This window comes from Epinephelus moara, chromosome 21 (assembly GCF_006386435.1).
Source record: "Epinephelus moara isolate mb chromosome 21, YSFRI_EMoa_1.0, whole genome shotgun sequence".
NCBI classification, from domain to species: Eukaryota; Metazoa; Chordata; class Actinopteri; order Perciformes; family Serranidae; genus Epinephelus; species Epinephelus moara.
Genome location: NC_065526.1, coordinates 31730934 through 31747554, shown reverse-complemented (window position 1 = coordinate 31747554; position 16621 = coordinate 31730934). Strand labels below are relative to the sequence as shown.

Genomic DNA, 16621 nt, shown 5'->3' with positions numbered 1-16621 from the left:
GGGGGTGTATGTGCGGCCGGGCCGCGAGGGAGGGAGGGGTGGGTGGATGCGGTGGGCTGCTGCTCTGAGCCCAGGCTCCCAGAGAGGGAGAAATAGAACCGGCCGCCTTCCCTTCTGCCCATGTGACACAGTTAGGGGTGGTTTTCCAAGCCACCATCGGCACAATGAAAATAAGTCGAAGTGTGGAGCAGAGGAGAGGGACCTCTCTCCCCGCAGCGAGGGACAATCTTAACTCCGCCCCCTTCCTCAGCCGCTCGCCTGTCTCACCACAGTAGGAATAGTCCACGTGTTGAAAAAGAAATGAGTGAAAGCTGAATTTCATTCATATTTGTACCTATAATGGGTCCAAGGACGAGAAATGCACTGTTTTCAAGAGCATGAATTCACAGTACTGAATTTCTAACATTATCTTCAGGTGGAACAGAGATCAGAAGCTCTAACACAGTTAAATACACCATGATATGTAACACAAATGTTTGTTTACAGTGTTAGTAGTTTTGCTGCCCAATAAACCATCATTTTTTATCAAGAGATAGTGAAGCTCTATAAACCAAGAAGATAAGAAGACTCTCACCACATTGGCTGTTGACTCTATTGCAAGATATTTAGAGTTTCCCACGTTGAGGCGACAACTCAGCCTTTTTCAGTCGAAGCGCATGACAGGAGCCAATGAAGACTTAGTTTAAACTTCACCCTCCATTACTTTCTTTCTGCCCTCATGTGGAACCAGGAATCATTCTCATGTGGGGTATAATGGTTGAGGGGGGGCAGAGATCCCTGCCGGACCTAATTAGCAGGCCTTTCCCTTCTCTATTTAACAACGCTCCCCTCGATTAGCGTCAGGGGAGAATTGGCATGGAGGAAGAGGGGGAGGCTGTTTCTCTCTCAGACCCTCCCAGCCTCACTCCCTCTATCTTCTTCCCCTGCAGTTATGGCGTATTGCCTTGTCTCCTCCTCCTCTCCCTCCATCCCTTGCCACAGTCCCTCTTGGCCTCCTCTGCTTTCCCAGCCAGCTAAAAATTAATGTCCCCACGCGCCATTTGCAGTTAAGAAAAAACGACAGAGACTCGGGGCGCAATGACGGCTGTTCTGCTCTGTTAAATTTCTAATTAAATGTGTGTGTGTGTGTGTGTGTGGGGGGGGGGGGGGAAGCTGTGGCAGGAGGGCAGCAGAGTAAAGGGAGGAGAAACAGAGGGAGAGGGATGGCGTGGATGTAGAGAGTAGGACGGAGATTGACACTGTCACATCCGGCTCTCGTCACTTCTTTCTGAACACATTTCAAAAGCGGCCAGCTCGGCCTTTTCTCATGCTTCTAGGCTTGTAAAGAATTGAGAATAGAGTGCAGGCCTTCTGGGGATCTACATTACATTGCATATGATCCAATCAAGGAAGATTCATCTGACAGAAAAATCCCTGAGGTCTTTTTTTAGATTCTCTCCTGTGCCTTGAAACCAGTGATATTATCATCTGAGGAAACATGCTTGAAAACTTCAGACATTTAAAAACTATATGACATTAAAACTCTGTCTGTCTCTCTTTCTCTCTTGACTCTCCCTTTGCAGCCCGTATAGGGAAGATGAAGAGGAGGAAGCCTGAGGAGGGGGGCCAGGTATGTCCGCTGTGCAGCGCCCCATTGGCTGGGAGCGAGGAGGAGATGAGTAGACATGTGGAACAATGCCTGATCCAGGTAGTACAATCCTGGTCCTGAACCAGTCGGACAGCCTGTCAACCCTTCTCTTCCTGTAGATGCTGATCAGTCACCTCTTAACTTCCTGTAGATGCTGTCCAATCACTTCTGTGTATTAGTGCGGTACCAACCAATAGCAACTGTAGTTCTTCTAGATATAGACCACTTCTGTACATAGCAGTACTGCATTCACATCACATGGGAGAAACTGTCTGAAAGACCATTAAGAAAACATACCGACAGTCAAGTATTCACATGTCCATCATTAAGTGTTGCAAAGCTGACACAAAAATTTGATTTCTGCGGTTTATCCCATATGACATGACTGTATCTTATTCATTGGCATGCAGCTCCTGTATGAGCACAACAGTTACACCTTTAGTCTCGTAGATGAGGGCCAATTTGGCTTTGTCTGCTGTAGCCCAAATAGGCAAATATTTCCAGTCACCTCCTCTCTCTGGTTTGTAGTTGTCAAACCAGGGTTGGTCACCGGTTCTTCTTCTTTCCTGTAGATGCTCAACAGTTCCATTCTTTCCTAGAGTCGACCAAAGACAATAAATCACCACCACTAATCACCACTCCTCCTGTATCTCACCTCACTGACCACTGTCTGTTACACTAGCTATAGAGACACTAATACATCTTTTCCAATAGCACGCTTTAGGGCTTCCAGTGCTGTACCATGCCACGTGAGCTGTGTTTTCTTTACATAATAATTAGTAGAGATACAGTACTGCGATGTTTCAGTGCTGCTTGCAACCAGGGCCAAACCTCCGCTGTTTGTCTTGTGCTGTTGATCAAATGAACAGACTAGTCTCTGTTTTCGAATCTCCTATTTGCTGTTGATCTGAAGTAGAGTAAGACATTTGGGGGCAAACAAGTCACTTCCTGCTGCAGCTTCACAGTAAAAGACAAAAATGAAACACTCACAAGGCCTTTGGCCAATCAACTGATTGTCTTTCAATGCAAGGTTTCATTTTAAAGCGCTTGCAGCAGCTTGATGAAGTTGCCATTTAGTTTTGGGAGGAAAAAAACACAACAGAAGAAGGTTCGGTGAAGTAGTTGATGAAGACTTTTGGGTGTGTATTGAAATTTGTGCAAACCTCAAACACAATTCAGATAGGCAGTGTCCTATTGACATTTACCAACTGTACGGGGCCTTACCACAGCTCGTCATGGTACAGCACAGGTAAAGCGTGCTATGGAGATCTGGCCTATCTTCCACCACACCATAACTTAAAATAGTAAAATCATTTACTGAAATTTGTTAAGATTTTTAAGACACAGACACCTCTATTAAACAGACCTGTGTTACTCTGTATGTGTGTACCCTGATTAACAAAATCCCTGTATGTGTGTGTGTCAGCGTGAGGGTGCGTTAGGCGATGATGACTCTGCAGACATGGATGGAGAAAATGGACGGGGCTTTGAGGAGTACGAGTGGGCGGGGCAGAAGAGGATCAGAGCTACAGCTTTGCTGGAGGGAGGCTTCAGAGGTATACACACACAAACACACACACCTCATCTGAAACAACACCATGCTGGTTTTATTTCACACTGGTTTCTCTTCAGAGGCAGGTTGTGTTCAGTGCTGGTGTGTGCTGTGTGATGACGTAGGTGTCTGGTTGTCTGCTTGTTAGATGACTGACTGACTTGTCACAGCTCTGTGGTCGTCACAGCAGAGTTAGCTCTATGTAGACCGGGTCGGCCCAGATCCCTCTTGGTCCCCTTTTACCTTTTGTCTGTCTGTCTGTCTCCTTGTTTCTCTGCTCATCCATCATTCCCTCTGTTCCTGTCCAGTGTGAGCAATGTTAGTTCTGTGGGACTGGTGTTGAATGTGACCAGGGAGCTGTAATGGTACCAGCGGTCTGGTGGCAGTGTGGGTTAGCTCGGGGTCAGCCCAGCCCAGCTCAGCTTGGCTCGACCCTACACAACTCTCTTAGCGAGGGGAAGGAAAACACATTTAGCTGAGCAATTGACCCGGTGGTCACCAGTGTGTGTTTGTGTGTGTGTGTGTGTGTGTGTGTGTGTGTGTGAGAGAGAGAGAGAGAGAGAGAGAGAGAGAGAGAGAGAGAGTGTGAGTGTGTGTATGTGCCCAGAAATGCAATTATAGAACTGGATGGGAGAGCTGGTCACTGGGGAGCATGGCTGCTCCATGACACAACACACCTACAGTGGTAGCTCTCTGTCACGGTCTCTCTTTGGTCCCCCATCTTACATTTTTCAAATTGCTATTGTTATTATTTTTAACCAAGTTCTTTTCTGAAGCTTAGTTTATTTACATTTTTATAAGAAGGGGTGTCTGGACAAACAAGTGACAATTTAATGTAATGCTTTTTCGTCATCACACCCTCCAAATATTAAATTTAGTTTAGCTGACTGTTATACAATAATTGTCTGTATCTGCTACTTAATACATTTAAGTCAGATGTTTCCTTTCTTTATGTGAGATCTGAGCTAACTCAATGGACATGAAATTACGTTCTGAAGTTGACAGTATTTCCATAACTTTGATTTTATCAAGCAAGATGTTGACATGATCAGGAACATAAATGCTATGAGTCAGCTTCTAGACCACTCACAGGAGAATGAGCTGAGTTGTTAAAATTGTATAGGGTTGGGCTAATATGATATAAAGCCAAACACCAGACTGGACCGTATACCAAATTTTACCAGGTGTTGCCGCTCCCGAGTGGAACATAATGACACTGTGCTCCAACAGCAAATGAGTGTTACACTGTTGCGTTGAATCACATCAGAGCTCTCTGTCTACACTGCATCCATCAAATATGCACCTCTGTTAGGTCTACTTCATGTAGACAAAAGTATCAACTGTTCGCTTGAGATCAGCCTGGAGACGTAACCACTTAAGATGAGTGACTGGCCTCTTTGCAGTCCTCCTACTTTGTAACATTACTTTATTAAACACTAAACACATTTTATATTATGATGTTTAATAGAAATAACAATTTAGCCAAAAGCAAGTAGCATAACTTGTTATTAGCAAGGGTCATTTAGCTCACCAGAAACTTTCTGCTCCCTGGCGAACTTTCTCCAGTCTGTCTCCACCATACTTATGTTTTTGTAGTGAAATGAGGTATCGTGTAGATAATTCCTCATCTTAACTTTGTGAATCAGCCGTTTATCGTCCATTGAGGTCCTTTCAAAGTGAGCAACAGATATAAATAGAAACAGGCCACCCAACAAAAGTTCAGCTCACAAAAGCAGCGCTGCATCACTCACTCACTCACTCACTCACTCACTCACTCACTCACTCAGTGTCCCCAAAAAGTGAAAAAAGCAGGTTACATGTTCCTAGAGCCCAAACTAACATCTTTACATTGCTTGTATATCTGACCAGCAGTCCAGCAGTCAATCTGCAGATTGTTTTCTAGATTCATAAAATGAAATGACAAAAGTCAAAATCCGTAGATATTTTAATTTACTGCAGTAAATAAAAGTAGCAAACCAGCTCATATGAGAAGCTGAAACCAGGGAATATTTGAATCAATTATCAAAAGAGTTGAATACTTGAAGTTGGTTGGTAATACAGCTTTAATTCCTACACAACACTTCCTCAGTGTAAACATTGCCAACACTGTTCTCTCAGTCTTTTTATGTCTTTGCTACAACAGTCTTTCCTCTAAGCCCCAGAAGTGCCTCCAAACAAAACATACACTCTAGTTCTGTTTACCAAATAGTATGAATACATGCAGTCTGATGATTTAACTGCATTGTGCGTCACAGTGGCCTCCTGCTGTGGCCTCAGTTTGTTTCTGTGTAAAACGTGGTGAAAGACAGACAGAGGCAAAGCATCAAGATGTGCACAGATGGAGGTAAAGAGTTGTTGTCATCTCTAAGAGGCTCTTTCAAACTCTCTTGGCTCTGCCTCAGCTTTCATCTGTCCCTCTTCCTGCTCACCTCCTTCTCTCCCTGTTCGATCCGTTGTTAAACACACACACGCTGAGCCTCACCTGCCTCTCTCTCTGCAAGCCAGAGAGAGAGGAGACAAGACAGATCAATGTTGAAATCTCAACTAAACTGCGCCAAAGAGCAGCTCGTGGGGGTGGGTGGTGGCTTCCCCACCCGTCCATCCATCTCCGCAATGCTCCTTCCAATCCGCCCATCTCTCTTTCACGTCGTTAAACGAGCAGACACAGGACCCTTCTGCCACGCTCTAATAGGGCACCTTGTGATGTGACACAGATAACTGAGGTGGCCTGGGGAGAGCGACTTGAAACGCACACATACACACACACACACACACACACACATACTTGGCAGAAGGCTCAGAAGGTGGATTTTGTCTTGAAAGCTCCTCAGTGGTTCTAACACTCACCGCTGAATCCAGCAGGCTCTTGAGAGCCAGCGGCCGGCTAGACGGATATAGAGATGTTGCAGGGGGTCTCCTCAGCTGGCGGGATGAAGAGAGGGCCTATCCCTCTGTGAAGTGCCACCATCCTTCCCTCCCTTTGAGAGCCAGAGGAAGAAAGGCAGAGGGAACGGGGCCCTTTCAAGGGAGACGAGAGAGGGGGAGGTGGGGAGGGAGGAAAAAATCGAACAAGATCAGTTTATGATTCAACTCTGTGTGAGGGAAGACTTCCCTGTGTCTCGCACCGGCTTAGCCAGGTTGAAAGGAGCCACGGCACAGACAGAGAGCTTTCTTTATCTGTCTAGTGGACTGTCTGTCTGTCTGTCTAAGTCTCAGTTTTATGAGCTGGAAAGCAACTAGCATTTACTTTTAACTTGGCAGGATATATTCAAAAGTCTGTCTTTAAAGGAAAATGGGTTTATTACAACTAAGTTTTTATAATAATTTCATGTCAAAATATTTCATTTGACGTTTTTTTTTTTTGTGCTAACGCCAATGCAAGATCTGCAAATCCTACATTGGAGATTGGAACCAGCAAAAGTTGCCATTTTTGTTTAGTTTATGACATCAGTGATTAATCGATAAGCAAAATCTTGTAGACTCAGTAATCTATACTGGATTTGTCATGGAGGTTGTTTAAACAGAAAAGTTTCTGTTATTTCTTTGATGAATTCGTAGGCCTACATCTGCCATTACTGTCTTCTTGTTCTTGTTCTTTCACTACAGCATTTTCAATTAAAATATTCTATTCATTTTTGTTTTTTTTATGTATTTATTTATTTTCAGATTTTAGAAATTCCATTAAAAATAATAATTCTTGTACAACAGTTTCCCAAGTACCTCTGTGACAATTTTCAAGTTGTTTTTTTAATAATTAAATGCTGAAGTCATACTGATATGCATACGTTTAGTCAGTAAAAATTTGCATGTTCAAAGTGATTTATTTAATTTCTTTATTCAGTGAATATTAGCTATTCAATGTTTATTATCTGTATTAGCGTCATACTTATTAAAGGTCCAGTTTGTAGGATTTAGGGGCATCTATTGGCAGAAATGGTGTATGATATTCTTAGCCATGTTTACTTAGTTTATAATCACCTGAAAAGAAGAATTGTTGTGTGGGTCCTTTCCCACAGAGGCTGCCATGTTGTTCTATAGTAGCATAGAACAGACCAATAGAGTCATTTGCATTTACGCTTCGACCATTGTAGTTCTCCTAAACACTTAGCACACAGGAGATGTTTCAGCTCTGCAACCTCATTGCTAGATGCCACTAAATCCTACACACTGGACCTTTAAAGCAGAGAGACATTGGAACTGTGTAGCTAATATGCACACTTCAGTATTTGTTTATTTATGGAGTCATATCATCATCTCAACATTGAACAATGTTATAGCACATTGCAGATTTTCCTCATATTATGCAGGGCCTACAAATCAGATTTCAATGTACCACATTACATAGCACGTTTAATGTTCCTGTTTGTTTCTCAAGTGTTTACTCCTGCTTTTTAAGTGACCGATCTTAAAAGAAAATAGTTGATCTGTCAGTTTAGCCACAGACAGATGGAAAGGCAGACAGGGAGGCAGGCAGACAGATCCTGAGGTTTGATATCAGGCCGTCCTGAGAGGCAGAGGAGGAGAAGAGGGGGATTATTGCAGGTTGAGATGGCCCAGAGGGATTGAGCAGAGGAGAAATCTGTGCTTTGTAAATGGACTTCAAAGATGGCCGTCTCATGTCTTTGTGTCTGTGTCCCTTTCCCCATCTCTCTCCCTCTCTCTCTGACCTGTAAATGGCAGAAAGATAGTGCGATGACCTTTGACTCCCCTCCTCTCTGCTTCTTAGAGGGTCCCGATAATTGCTATGGTAACGGGATGTCGCCGAGGTCGGTCGATTGGTCGATCCGGGCTGTCTGTCAGCCTGATGGGTCCTTTGATCCTGCCCGCCTCCTCAGATCTGAACTTGTAGTGTTGTTGTGGTGACATGTATGTAGATTGAGTGTCTCCGCTGTTGCTGTCATGAGGCATGTAGCTCCGAGGATAAAATGTGTAGTTAGTATGTTAAGAGTCAACGATATTCAGGAGATGGTTATGATAATGAGACAGACCAGGATGGCCCTGTACGAGTCGGTATGTGTGTGTATTGATCATGCCTGTCTGACAGAAAGGAGGGGAAACTGGGGACTGGACCAGGGGAGAGAGAGAACAAGTGACACATGAGTAGAGAGAAAAATAGAGTGATAAAGGGTGGTGCAAGAGATGTGAAGAAGCAAACTGTCAAAGCAAGCGAGGGAAGGGAAAAAGTGGAAAGAGGATAGGTCAGAGAATTGTGAAAGAATAAAGGTAAGAAGGAAGAAGTGATAACACAAAGAAGGTGAGCAAAGGAGGACTGGATAGGAAGAGAGGTGAAGAAAAAGAAAGGGGAGGGGGGTGTCGGTGCATAATGTGAGTGAAAGGCAGTTAGAGTGGGGCTGACCTTTCCCTGGCCAGATTAGATTGGCCTGCCAAGACTGCTTAGAGGGACAGATAGAAGCACTAGGACACACACACACACACACAACCGGCCACACATATGCTCACAGTTAAAACACCAAAGACATGTAAAGTGTGTACATGTACAAATAGACCTCAAATAAGGACAAAAATACAGCATCCATAAGGGAATCATTTAAAATGTCTGAGAGCTTGTGCTATTTTTAAGTTTGTATTGTACCGCACTTTGTATTATTATAAATAATACTGGATTTCTGCTGATGTGTGATTAATTTTTAAGGCTTTATCTGCTGATACAGATGTCGTACTGATATTATAATTACATAAATTGTACATTATTGTGATCTTGTTGTGAATCACTCGGGCCAGAGCTCACCACAGGTCCACTTACTGTAGTTCTAAAGTCGGTTTTAGGGTGAGCGTTTCTGTGGGCTTAGAGATTGAGACTGCAATGTCCCTGGTCCAGATCTGTCCAGAGCAGTCCGTTGCATTTCTCTGCCACACATCCTGTCATCTCTCCACTGTTGCTTTTGTTTTCTAAATTATTCCATGCGCAGGTTTTGGTAGGTTTTCCACACTCGTGAAACTCTCTAAATGGGCATTACCAAGTCGTCAGAGCCCACATATTCATGTTCCACCTCATGAGCACAGTTGTTGTGGCCAACCAGCCACAAGATCCATAGTTTGATTAGTTGATTGGATTATGCTCCAGCCACTACTGCCATCACCACTACAACACACACACCAAAGCACTCATTCGTGCATTAGTGGTTTGGAGTTAAAACTATTTGTTTTACTCTTATCCAGTTGGTCACTCCTTTACAGCTGATAGATGAGAAGCTTTCTTCCCTGGCTTGGCTGACACTGAGGGGTTCGGGGTAGAGTGGCTTAAGCTTGGGTCATAGTAATGAAAGGCAGAAAGTCATGTGTGAACTTGAATATAAACTGTATCTCACCTGTCACCACCGTGTTGTAGGTTCACAAACTGGTCTGGAATGCTGTGTGTGTAGGCTAGGTAGTTACCATCTTTGATGGTAAGTAAGGGAGGGACAAATACTTGAAACACTGAGCTTTCCCCCAAATTAACCAACTCTACATAGCAAGGAAGTCTGCCAGTGATGAGAGGAAAAAATGCATGAAGTCCAACGGTTTCACCATGTCAGGCTGTATAATAATGTAACATGTGCTCTGTTCGCCTTCTGCCATGCCCTGAAAAACTATAGCCTCAGTAGCCGAGCAGAGCCAGCAGGCTGCTAGATTTACGCTGCGTGGCCATTGTTCCCATATGTTCCCCTCTGCCGCTGAGACCAAATAAAAGTTAAAAGGTCCTTTTTATTTGATCACTAAAAACCATGGGCCTGTCGTAAAACGGCTTAGCATCGGTGGCGCGTTTTATCACAGCGGCTTTCAGCCATTCCGTGCTCACATTCTCTCTCCTCCCTCCTCATTTTTTTTTATTCTTTTCTAGAGTAAGAGTGAAATGAATTACACAGTTAAGTAGGAGAAGCAGCAGCAGATGTTTAAATCCCAGAAGGTCCTCGGAGACGAGCCCTAGCGGCTGATTTGCACTTTGACAAAGACGCCATAGTGCAGTGAGGCACTGTAGTGCACTGAGACCAACTGTTATAGGAAGTCAAGTATGGAGACTCACACACACATACTGGGACAGGGGGTTAAATAAGATGGCTGTCAACTCTGTCGAGTTTCTATCTGGTCCCACATACACATACACACACACACACACACACACACACACACTTGTCACATACACACAGAACACACTAGTCCAGCTGAGAGCTTGTAGAAATTGGGATAGGTGTAAATAAGATGGCTGTCAGGCCTGTCAGTGGTAGACACACACAGACACATCCAGAGTCACATCTCAAGTGAAACACACACACTCTCACACACACCTCCAAGTGCTCAAATAGTAAGTAACATACACACGTGAACACTCCTGCACATGCACACACCTTACCTACCTTTGCGTAGTAGATAGACACGGTGTAAGTGACAGGTAGACAGACTCGCACACTTGCGCGTGCACCCACAACTTCAAGGGGTTGGAGAGACAGGGCCTAAGTGACAGAGGGACAGACAGTCTCAAACAAACACTGAGGAGACGCCTCTAAGTGACGGACACACACACACAGCCGGCTCTGTGGCTAAGTGGAGCTGAAGGGAGCAGTCAGGCAGCGGTAAGGGTTTGTCTGAGCGTTCATCACTGGGTTTATAGAAGTGCCACTCACACACACACACACACACATACACACACTCCCACAGTCTCCCACTCTCCCTCTCTTTCTCCCAAAGATTGATGGGTGAAGTGTCAGTCTTCATCAGTTCACCCCGTGTCTGTCTCTCTTTTCACCCTCAGATATCTTTCTCATCTCCCTCCATCTGCAGATCCTTAAAAAAGTAAAGTTTTTTAATAACCTCAAGTTTAAGATCTCTTAGGCTTGTCTCAAAAGCAGGCAGTAGAGGTCCCTGTTGTTATATTCTGTATATATTTTGCTGGATCTGTGACATTAGATACTGATATGTGTTTACTCTGACATTTAATCAAGTGTGAACTGGAATGTAAAGCATAAGAAATACACAATATTTTGCCTAAATGTGTGACTTGCAGCTGTGATTTATGAGTGATGAAGCCAGTGATGGGCAAATTTTCCTCTCCACACATGAAACTCAAGGTTCTCTCATTTTCACTGTCTTGCTGAAAGTCACGCTGAAATTCGTGTTCATATTCTCTTCACAGGAACAGGTTTTGCCACGTGTAGCATCAAGGAGAGCGCGGCAGACAGCGATGCCGACCTAGACGTGGACGGAGACGACACCTTGGAATACGGCAAGGCCCAGTACACCGAGGCCGATATCATCCCCTGCTCTGGAGCCGGAGAGGACCAAGGAGAAGCCAGGGAGAGGGAGGCGCTACGGGGAGCCGTGCTCAAGTATGAGGCCATAACTACTGCACAGTCAAGCTAGCAGAATATGAATCTAAGGGGATAGTTCAGATTTTTTTAAGTGGGGTTGAATGAGTTAGTTATCCATAATGAGTGTGTAACATAAAGTCAGTGGGCATGTCCCCAGTTTGGAGAAGCCAAGCAATTAACTGCTGTAGATGGGGGCAGAAACAAAACACATTTTAGCCACCTAAAAAGGTCCCAGCTAAAAAAAATCAATATCAGTTGAAGTGTACACCATATTAAGAATATTTTCACTGCTTCACCTCACCGTCAGACAGCGATTTGCGACAGAGAACTGAAGCTGTTATATCGCTCTCATCAAAGCCAGACTGCATTAAGAAAAACAGTCATTTAACACCCCTGAGTACAGGAGCTGCTCGTCTGCCTCTCTCTCCGCATTTTTTATTATTGTGTAACTTTGGCATTTAAAAGGGTAAGTTTGGATTCACCGAATTCACTCAGAAACAGTAACTAACTGATTGAGGCAGCAGTAGACCAGCAGCTCCCGTGTTAAGTGAGCCAAATTTACTGTTTCTGTGAATGGAGTCTGGTGGCTTTGACGAGGGCATTGATGGGGAACTGAAGCCATTAACTGCTTCCCCATCAAATGAGGGTTTTCTGTGGCAAGGTAAAGCGGCGAAAACATTCTTTTGCTTCTGTGGCTTACTACTCTGTCTGATTCTCCAAACTTGGGGGCGTTCCAACCGACATTCGCTGTAGGTAACACTGTCAGTGAAATGGAATGCATCATTGAGGCTCTATTCATACCAACATTTGTCTCTGTTGCAGCGGTGGGATGCCTTCTAACAGAATAACGCCTGAATTCTCCAAATGGGCCAGTGACGGTAAGAAGGGCTAAGACATTTTATTCATAATGTTTTAATAGGATTTTAGTATCGCAAGTCTTAATATAAAGAATATAGTTACTTACACAAGAGATAATTTGCCAAGAATGTTGGATATTTATTTTCTCCTCATTTTGACTCATGGTTTTCGAATCTGCAGGGAGGTGTGTGAATGCTTATTGCAGCTACAACAGTCACTCTCCAGTGTTAACCACATTACCTGTTTGCGTGTTTTCAGAGATGCCTTCAACGAGCAACGGAGAAAGCAGCAAGACAGACCCCAGCACCCCTTCATCCTCCTCCTCTTCCTCCTGCGCCCCGCGCACCTGTAAAAACAGTGAGATCGAAAAGTAGGTTACACATATGTACAGACACGCACACACATCATGATCTAGTTGTAAAAGGTGAGACAGAAAATGACTCGTTTCCCATCGCAGTATCAGACCGATCTCACACACACACAAACACACACACACACACACACACACGGTGATTCTATGACTTTGTGATGAGTTTTTGTACTTGTGGGAGAGTCGACTTGTAGAGGGTCATAAATGATGCATTTTGTGTGGATTCTGTTTTTGCCGTGTGTGTGTGTGTGTGTGTGTGTGTGAGACAGGGAGGGTCTCTCCAGGTATTGATTTTTCTTGCAGTTGTGTTCTCTCTGAGCACAGAGCTGCCTTAGAATCATTAATGGGGACGTAGACACAAGCAGATACAAAGCACACGCTGGTTTCAAGGCAGCAGTGTGAAAACATGCAAATGTTTGTTCACACTGTTTAGACACATGCTTTCAACAACACCGTTTATACACCACGACATGATGCATGATAAACAGCTGTTTTCTCATAGTTTTCAAGTAAAGCTTTTTAAGAATGGCAGGACGATGACACTGAACATCACACACATGGCATTTATACAGGTAGCACTTAGATTACAGATGTTGTTTCTGTATTATTTTTTGATCATATCTTGGCTCCCATTTGGAATTGGGTAATAGACTGTTTCTGACCAGTTGGACAGGAGGAAAACAAATTACCCTCATGGCACACACAAAATTACACCACATAATGAACTATCATGCAAACAGAGAGAAAAAAAATTAATGCTTTTCCCACATCTATTTAGCGTGCTGCAGGAATGAGTCCAAAAGACAAGGAATGAGTTAGCATTTTAGCACTTCCAGTTCCCTCATCATGAAGTCACTGGGTTTTTTAAATGAGGTTTTGGTTAGATGCCTGAAATAAGGTCTGTGGTTAACACAAGCTGAAGAGACTTTCACATTTGCTCTTTGACATGAAATATGCTGGTGAATTCCCACTCATCATTTCTGAAGCTTTAACGTGTCTTAAAAAAGACAGTTGCAAACAAGTGGCTAACACGGCTTTACAGCCTTGTTGTGGTGGCAACGCTGAACTCATGCGACCGTGGTGTAGTTTATTAATAGCCTTAGTTCGCTTTTACTTCTGTTCGTTGCATTTATGATTAAAAAATCATAAAGTGGTGTTCATTTGTAAAGATTATTTTGCAGAACAAAACATGCAAGTGTCACAAACTGATGTTTGCCACACAGCTTATTTTCTGCAATATTCCAAAGTCCAGTGGAAAAATCCCATAGGCTTTTTGTTAAAGGAAGCAGGGTGATGTTAATATCCAGACTGGCCCCCAAAAAAGGTCATCCCTGCAGCTCCTAGTAGTTCAACAAAAATGGTAGCATTATTAACACCAATTAGAAGTATAAAATTGTCAGAGAGTGGAACATTCTTGTGGCATCACATACCTCCTCTGCACCTTAACACTAGTAATGTAATACGATTGTATATGTTTATCAGTAAAGCAGAAATTAGGGTTGTACCTGAATCAGAATTTTTCAAGTCGTCTCTGAATCGAAATGATTTTTTTTTTTTTTTCCTGAAATAATAAAAAGTGTGTGTCCTGGTCATAGTTCAGTAAAATAATCCTTGTCCGTGCTGATTCACTGCTGACAGGATGATGTGCTTGTGTGTAGTTCAATCATAGTTTAGCAAACTTGGCTGCATTCAGCACTGGAGCTGAGAGCGTTGAAGCACCACGCAGAAACAAGTTAGTTTTGTAATTGCGAAATGGAGACGTTTAAAGCCCTCCATGCAGATATCCTGTGTTGCTCAATGCACAGCTCAATAAAGTGCCGTGATTTAACTGACAACATGAGATCAGACTTGGGGAAACTTTAAATCATCAACGTTTAGGAAGTAGCCTCAGCAGATATACTCCAAAAATCTTAAGTTCTTAAATATGTCATATTGACCTGTATATATGACTGCAGCTAGAGGCTGGATTGGACATTACAAAGAAAATCCCCTCACCCAGCTGTGATTTAAACATACACACACATTCACAAGCGGACACACTGGCCTATCCATTAGAACACCCTGTGTGTGAAAGGCCAGCGCTCTGTAATTCCCTCATTTCCATCTCCTCATCCATATTCTGCCACAAGTAAACAATCTCTCACACACACGCCCTGTCCCCTGCATGGGTAATAGAGGTCAGCTCATTGCGAGAGCGAGAGAGAAACGTCGGTGGGCAAAGAGAAAGAGGGATTTGGTTGATTGGTTGCTTCTGCATGTCTGGCATATTCTCCTGTCCTTTTGCCCCATGCGATTACAGGCACACTCATACACACACTGAGCTAGGGTCAGTCTGCTTGTTGCCTTCCATCCCAGACCCTATTTCTTAAAGTGATTTCCTTTGTCCACCTGGAGTGCCTTTAGGAATACCCCCTAAAAAGCAGCACTCTCATCTCGTTTTCTTAACCTTTCCCTTTCCCAGTCATTTCCTCAGGCAAAATGTTAAAATATAAATGATTGGAGTGTGTTGTCTTCCCTGTTATTGCAAACGTCTCTCAAGGCTGCATTGGCTTTACGTGTAGTATTCTCCATGTATCTGTCACCTCTTGATAGGCTGCGTGCAATTAATGCTTCATTTCAATGAATCAATCAGCGCTCAGTGTGTGTGTTCCCCATATTAAATATCAGCAGATGAGATAACTGGTGAATAAGCAGAGCAGCTTGAAGTGTATTGATCAGAAACAGCACAGCAAGGCAAAAGGTGTGTGTGTGTGTGTGTGTGTGTGTGTGTGTTTGCTGAGCGAGGGGATGCATTCGATAAGTTGTTTGTGCTGTGATCCTCCTTGTTTCACTTTGTGTGTGTGTCTGTGTGTTATTGTGTGTGAGAGAGAGAGAGAGAGATGTAGGCAGGTCAGTGTGGCTGAGTAGAGAGGCAGTGGTCAGATGGTGCTGATTGATCTAGTTTTGCACACACACACTCATACACAGTTGGTGTGGTACTGATGTCAGTGAGGACAAGGTGCTCTTCTCATGCTGCTCTGTTTGCATAGCTTAGAGGACAGTTGTAGCTCATCAGTGAGTTTGAGTTTCTTTTCAGAGCTGTCATTTACTCCAAGTTATTTTATTTTCCTGCTACAGACCACACATTACATCGGACTTATGTTGGTAAACGAATCATTTCTGGAAATGAACTCAATCTCAAAGATTTAGTTTAGTGAGAATCATCTTGCTTGCCTAACACTCATTGCTAAGAACTACCTGAAATTCTAACATTTCCCAAAGAAAATGTGAGGTTATGACTTTGTCATGGTCAAAATGTAGTTGTACGTGTTGCTACATGTTGTCCTAGCTGAGGTCTTAGTGGCCACCTAGAGAAGAGCATGCCTTAATCGAAGTATCCATTTAAAGGGAGCCAACTAGATGCTGAATGATTGCAATGGAACAAGCAGTCAGCTGGCTGGAACAATTCCCTGCCTCACTCTTCTCCGCTTGCTATAAATGCACGTATTTGTGGAGCTTCTGTGCCCCTCCATCCCCAAATGAAAATGAGATTTGTCTCCTTTCGTTACATTGATACATTGTACAAGTGTGTGTGTGGCTTTGCACGGGGGCAGCGTTAGTGAAATCTCTCTCTCTGTCTCTGATCCCAGATGGGTAATGATCTGGTCGCCTCCCGGGGCGTCCTCGTTCCCTTGCTCATTCCCCCGCAAGATAAATGAGCTCACATACACACACACACACACATATATACACGTACAACGCCTGAGACGCTCTTTCCCCTCCAAGATAAATGGCCCCTCCAATGCCGCCAATGCGATTGCTGCCAAATTTGGTGCTCCAGCTGGAACAATGCGGAGAGATTTCCATGTGGTTTCTGCAAATAATTGAATCTGTCCTCAATTTGGAAGTGATGAAGCTAGATTTCTACC

At 43.7% G+C, this 16621-nt stretch overlaps 1 protein-coding gene across 5 annotated transcripts in view; it reads left to right on the top strand.

The window, feature by feature from the left end:
* rnf220a (ring finger protein 220a) overlaps positions 1-16621 on the top strand; it is a 53236-nt gene that overhangs the window by 19711 nt on the left and 16904 nt on the right. For 3 of the 5 annotated variants that reach the window (XM_050033336.1, XM_050033340.1, XM_050033338.1), the window contains 5 exons: positions 1563-1687; positions 3054-3183; positions 11311-11503; positions 12308-12363; positions 12602-12713. In XM_050033336.1, coding sequence (XP_049889293.1) covers positions 1563-1687; positions 3054-3183; positions 11311-11503; positions 12308-12363; positions 12602-12713 — 616 coding nt within the window. Of the gene's footprint in view, positions 1-1547; positions 1688-3053; positions 3184-11310; positions 11504-12307; positions 12364-12601; positions 12714-16621 lie in introns of all 5 variants that reach the window. The other 2 variants (XM_050033339.1, XM_050033337.1) reach the window with 2 other exon arrangements.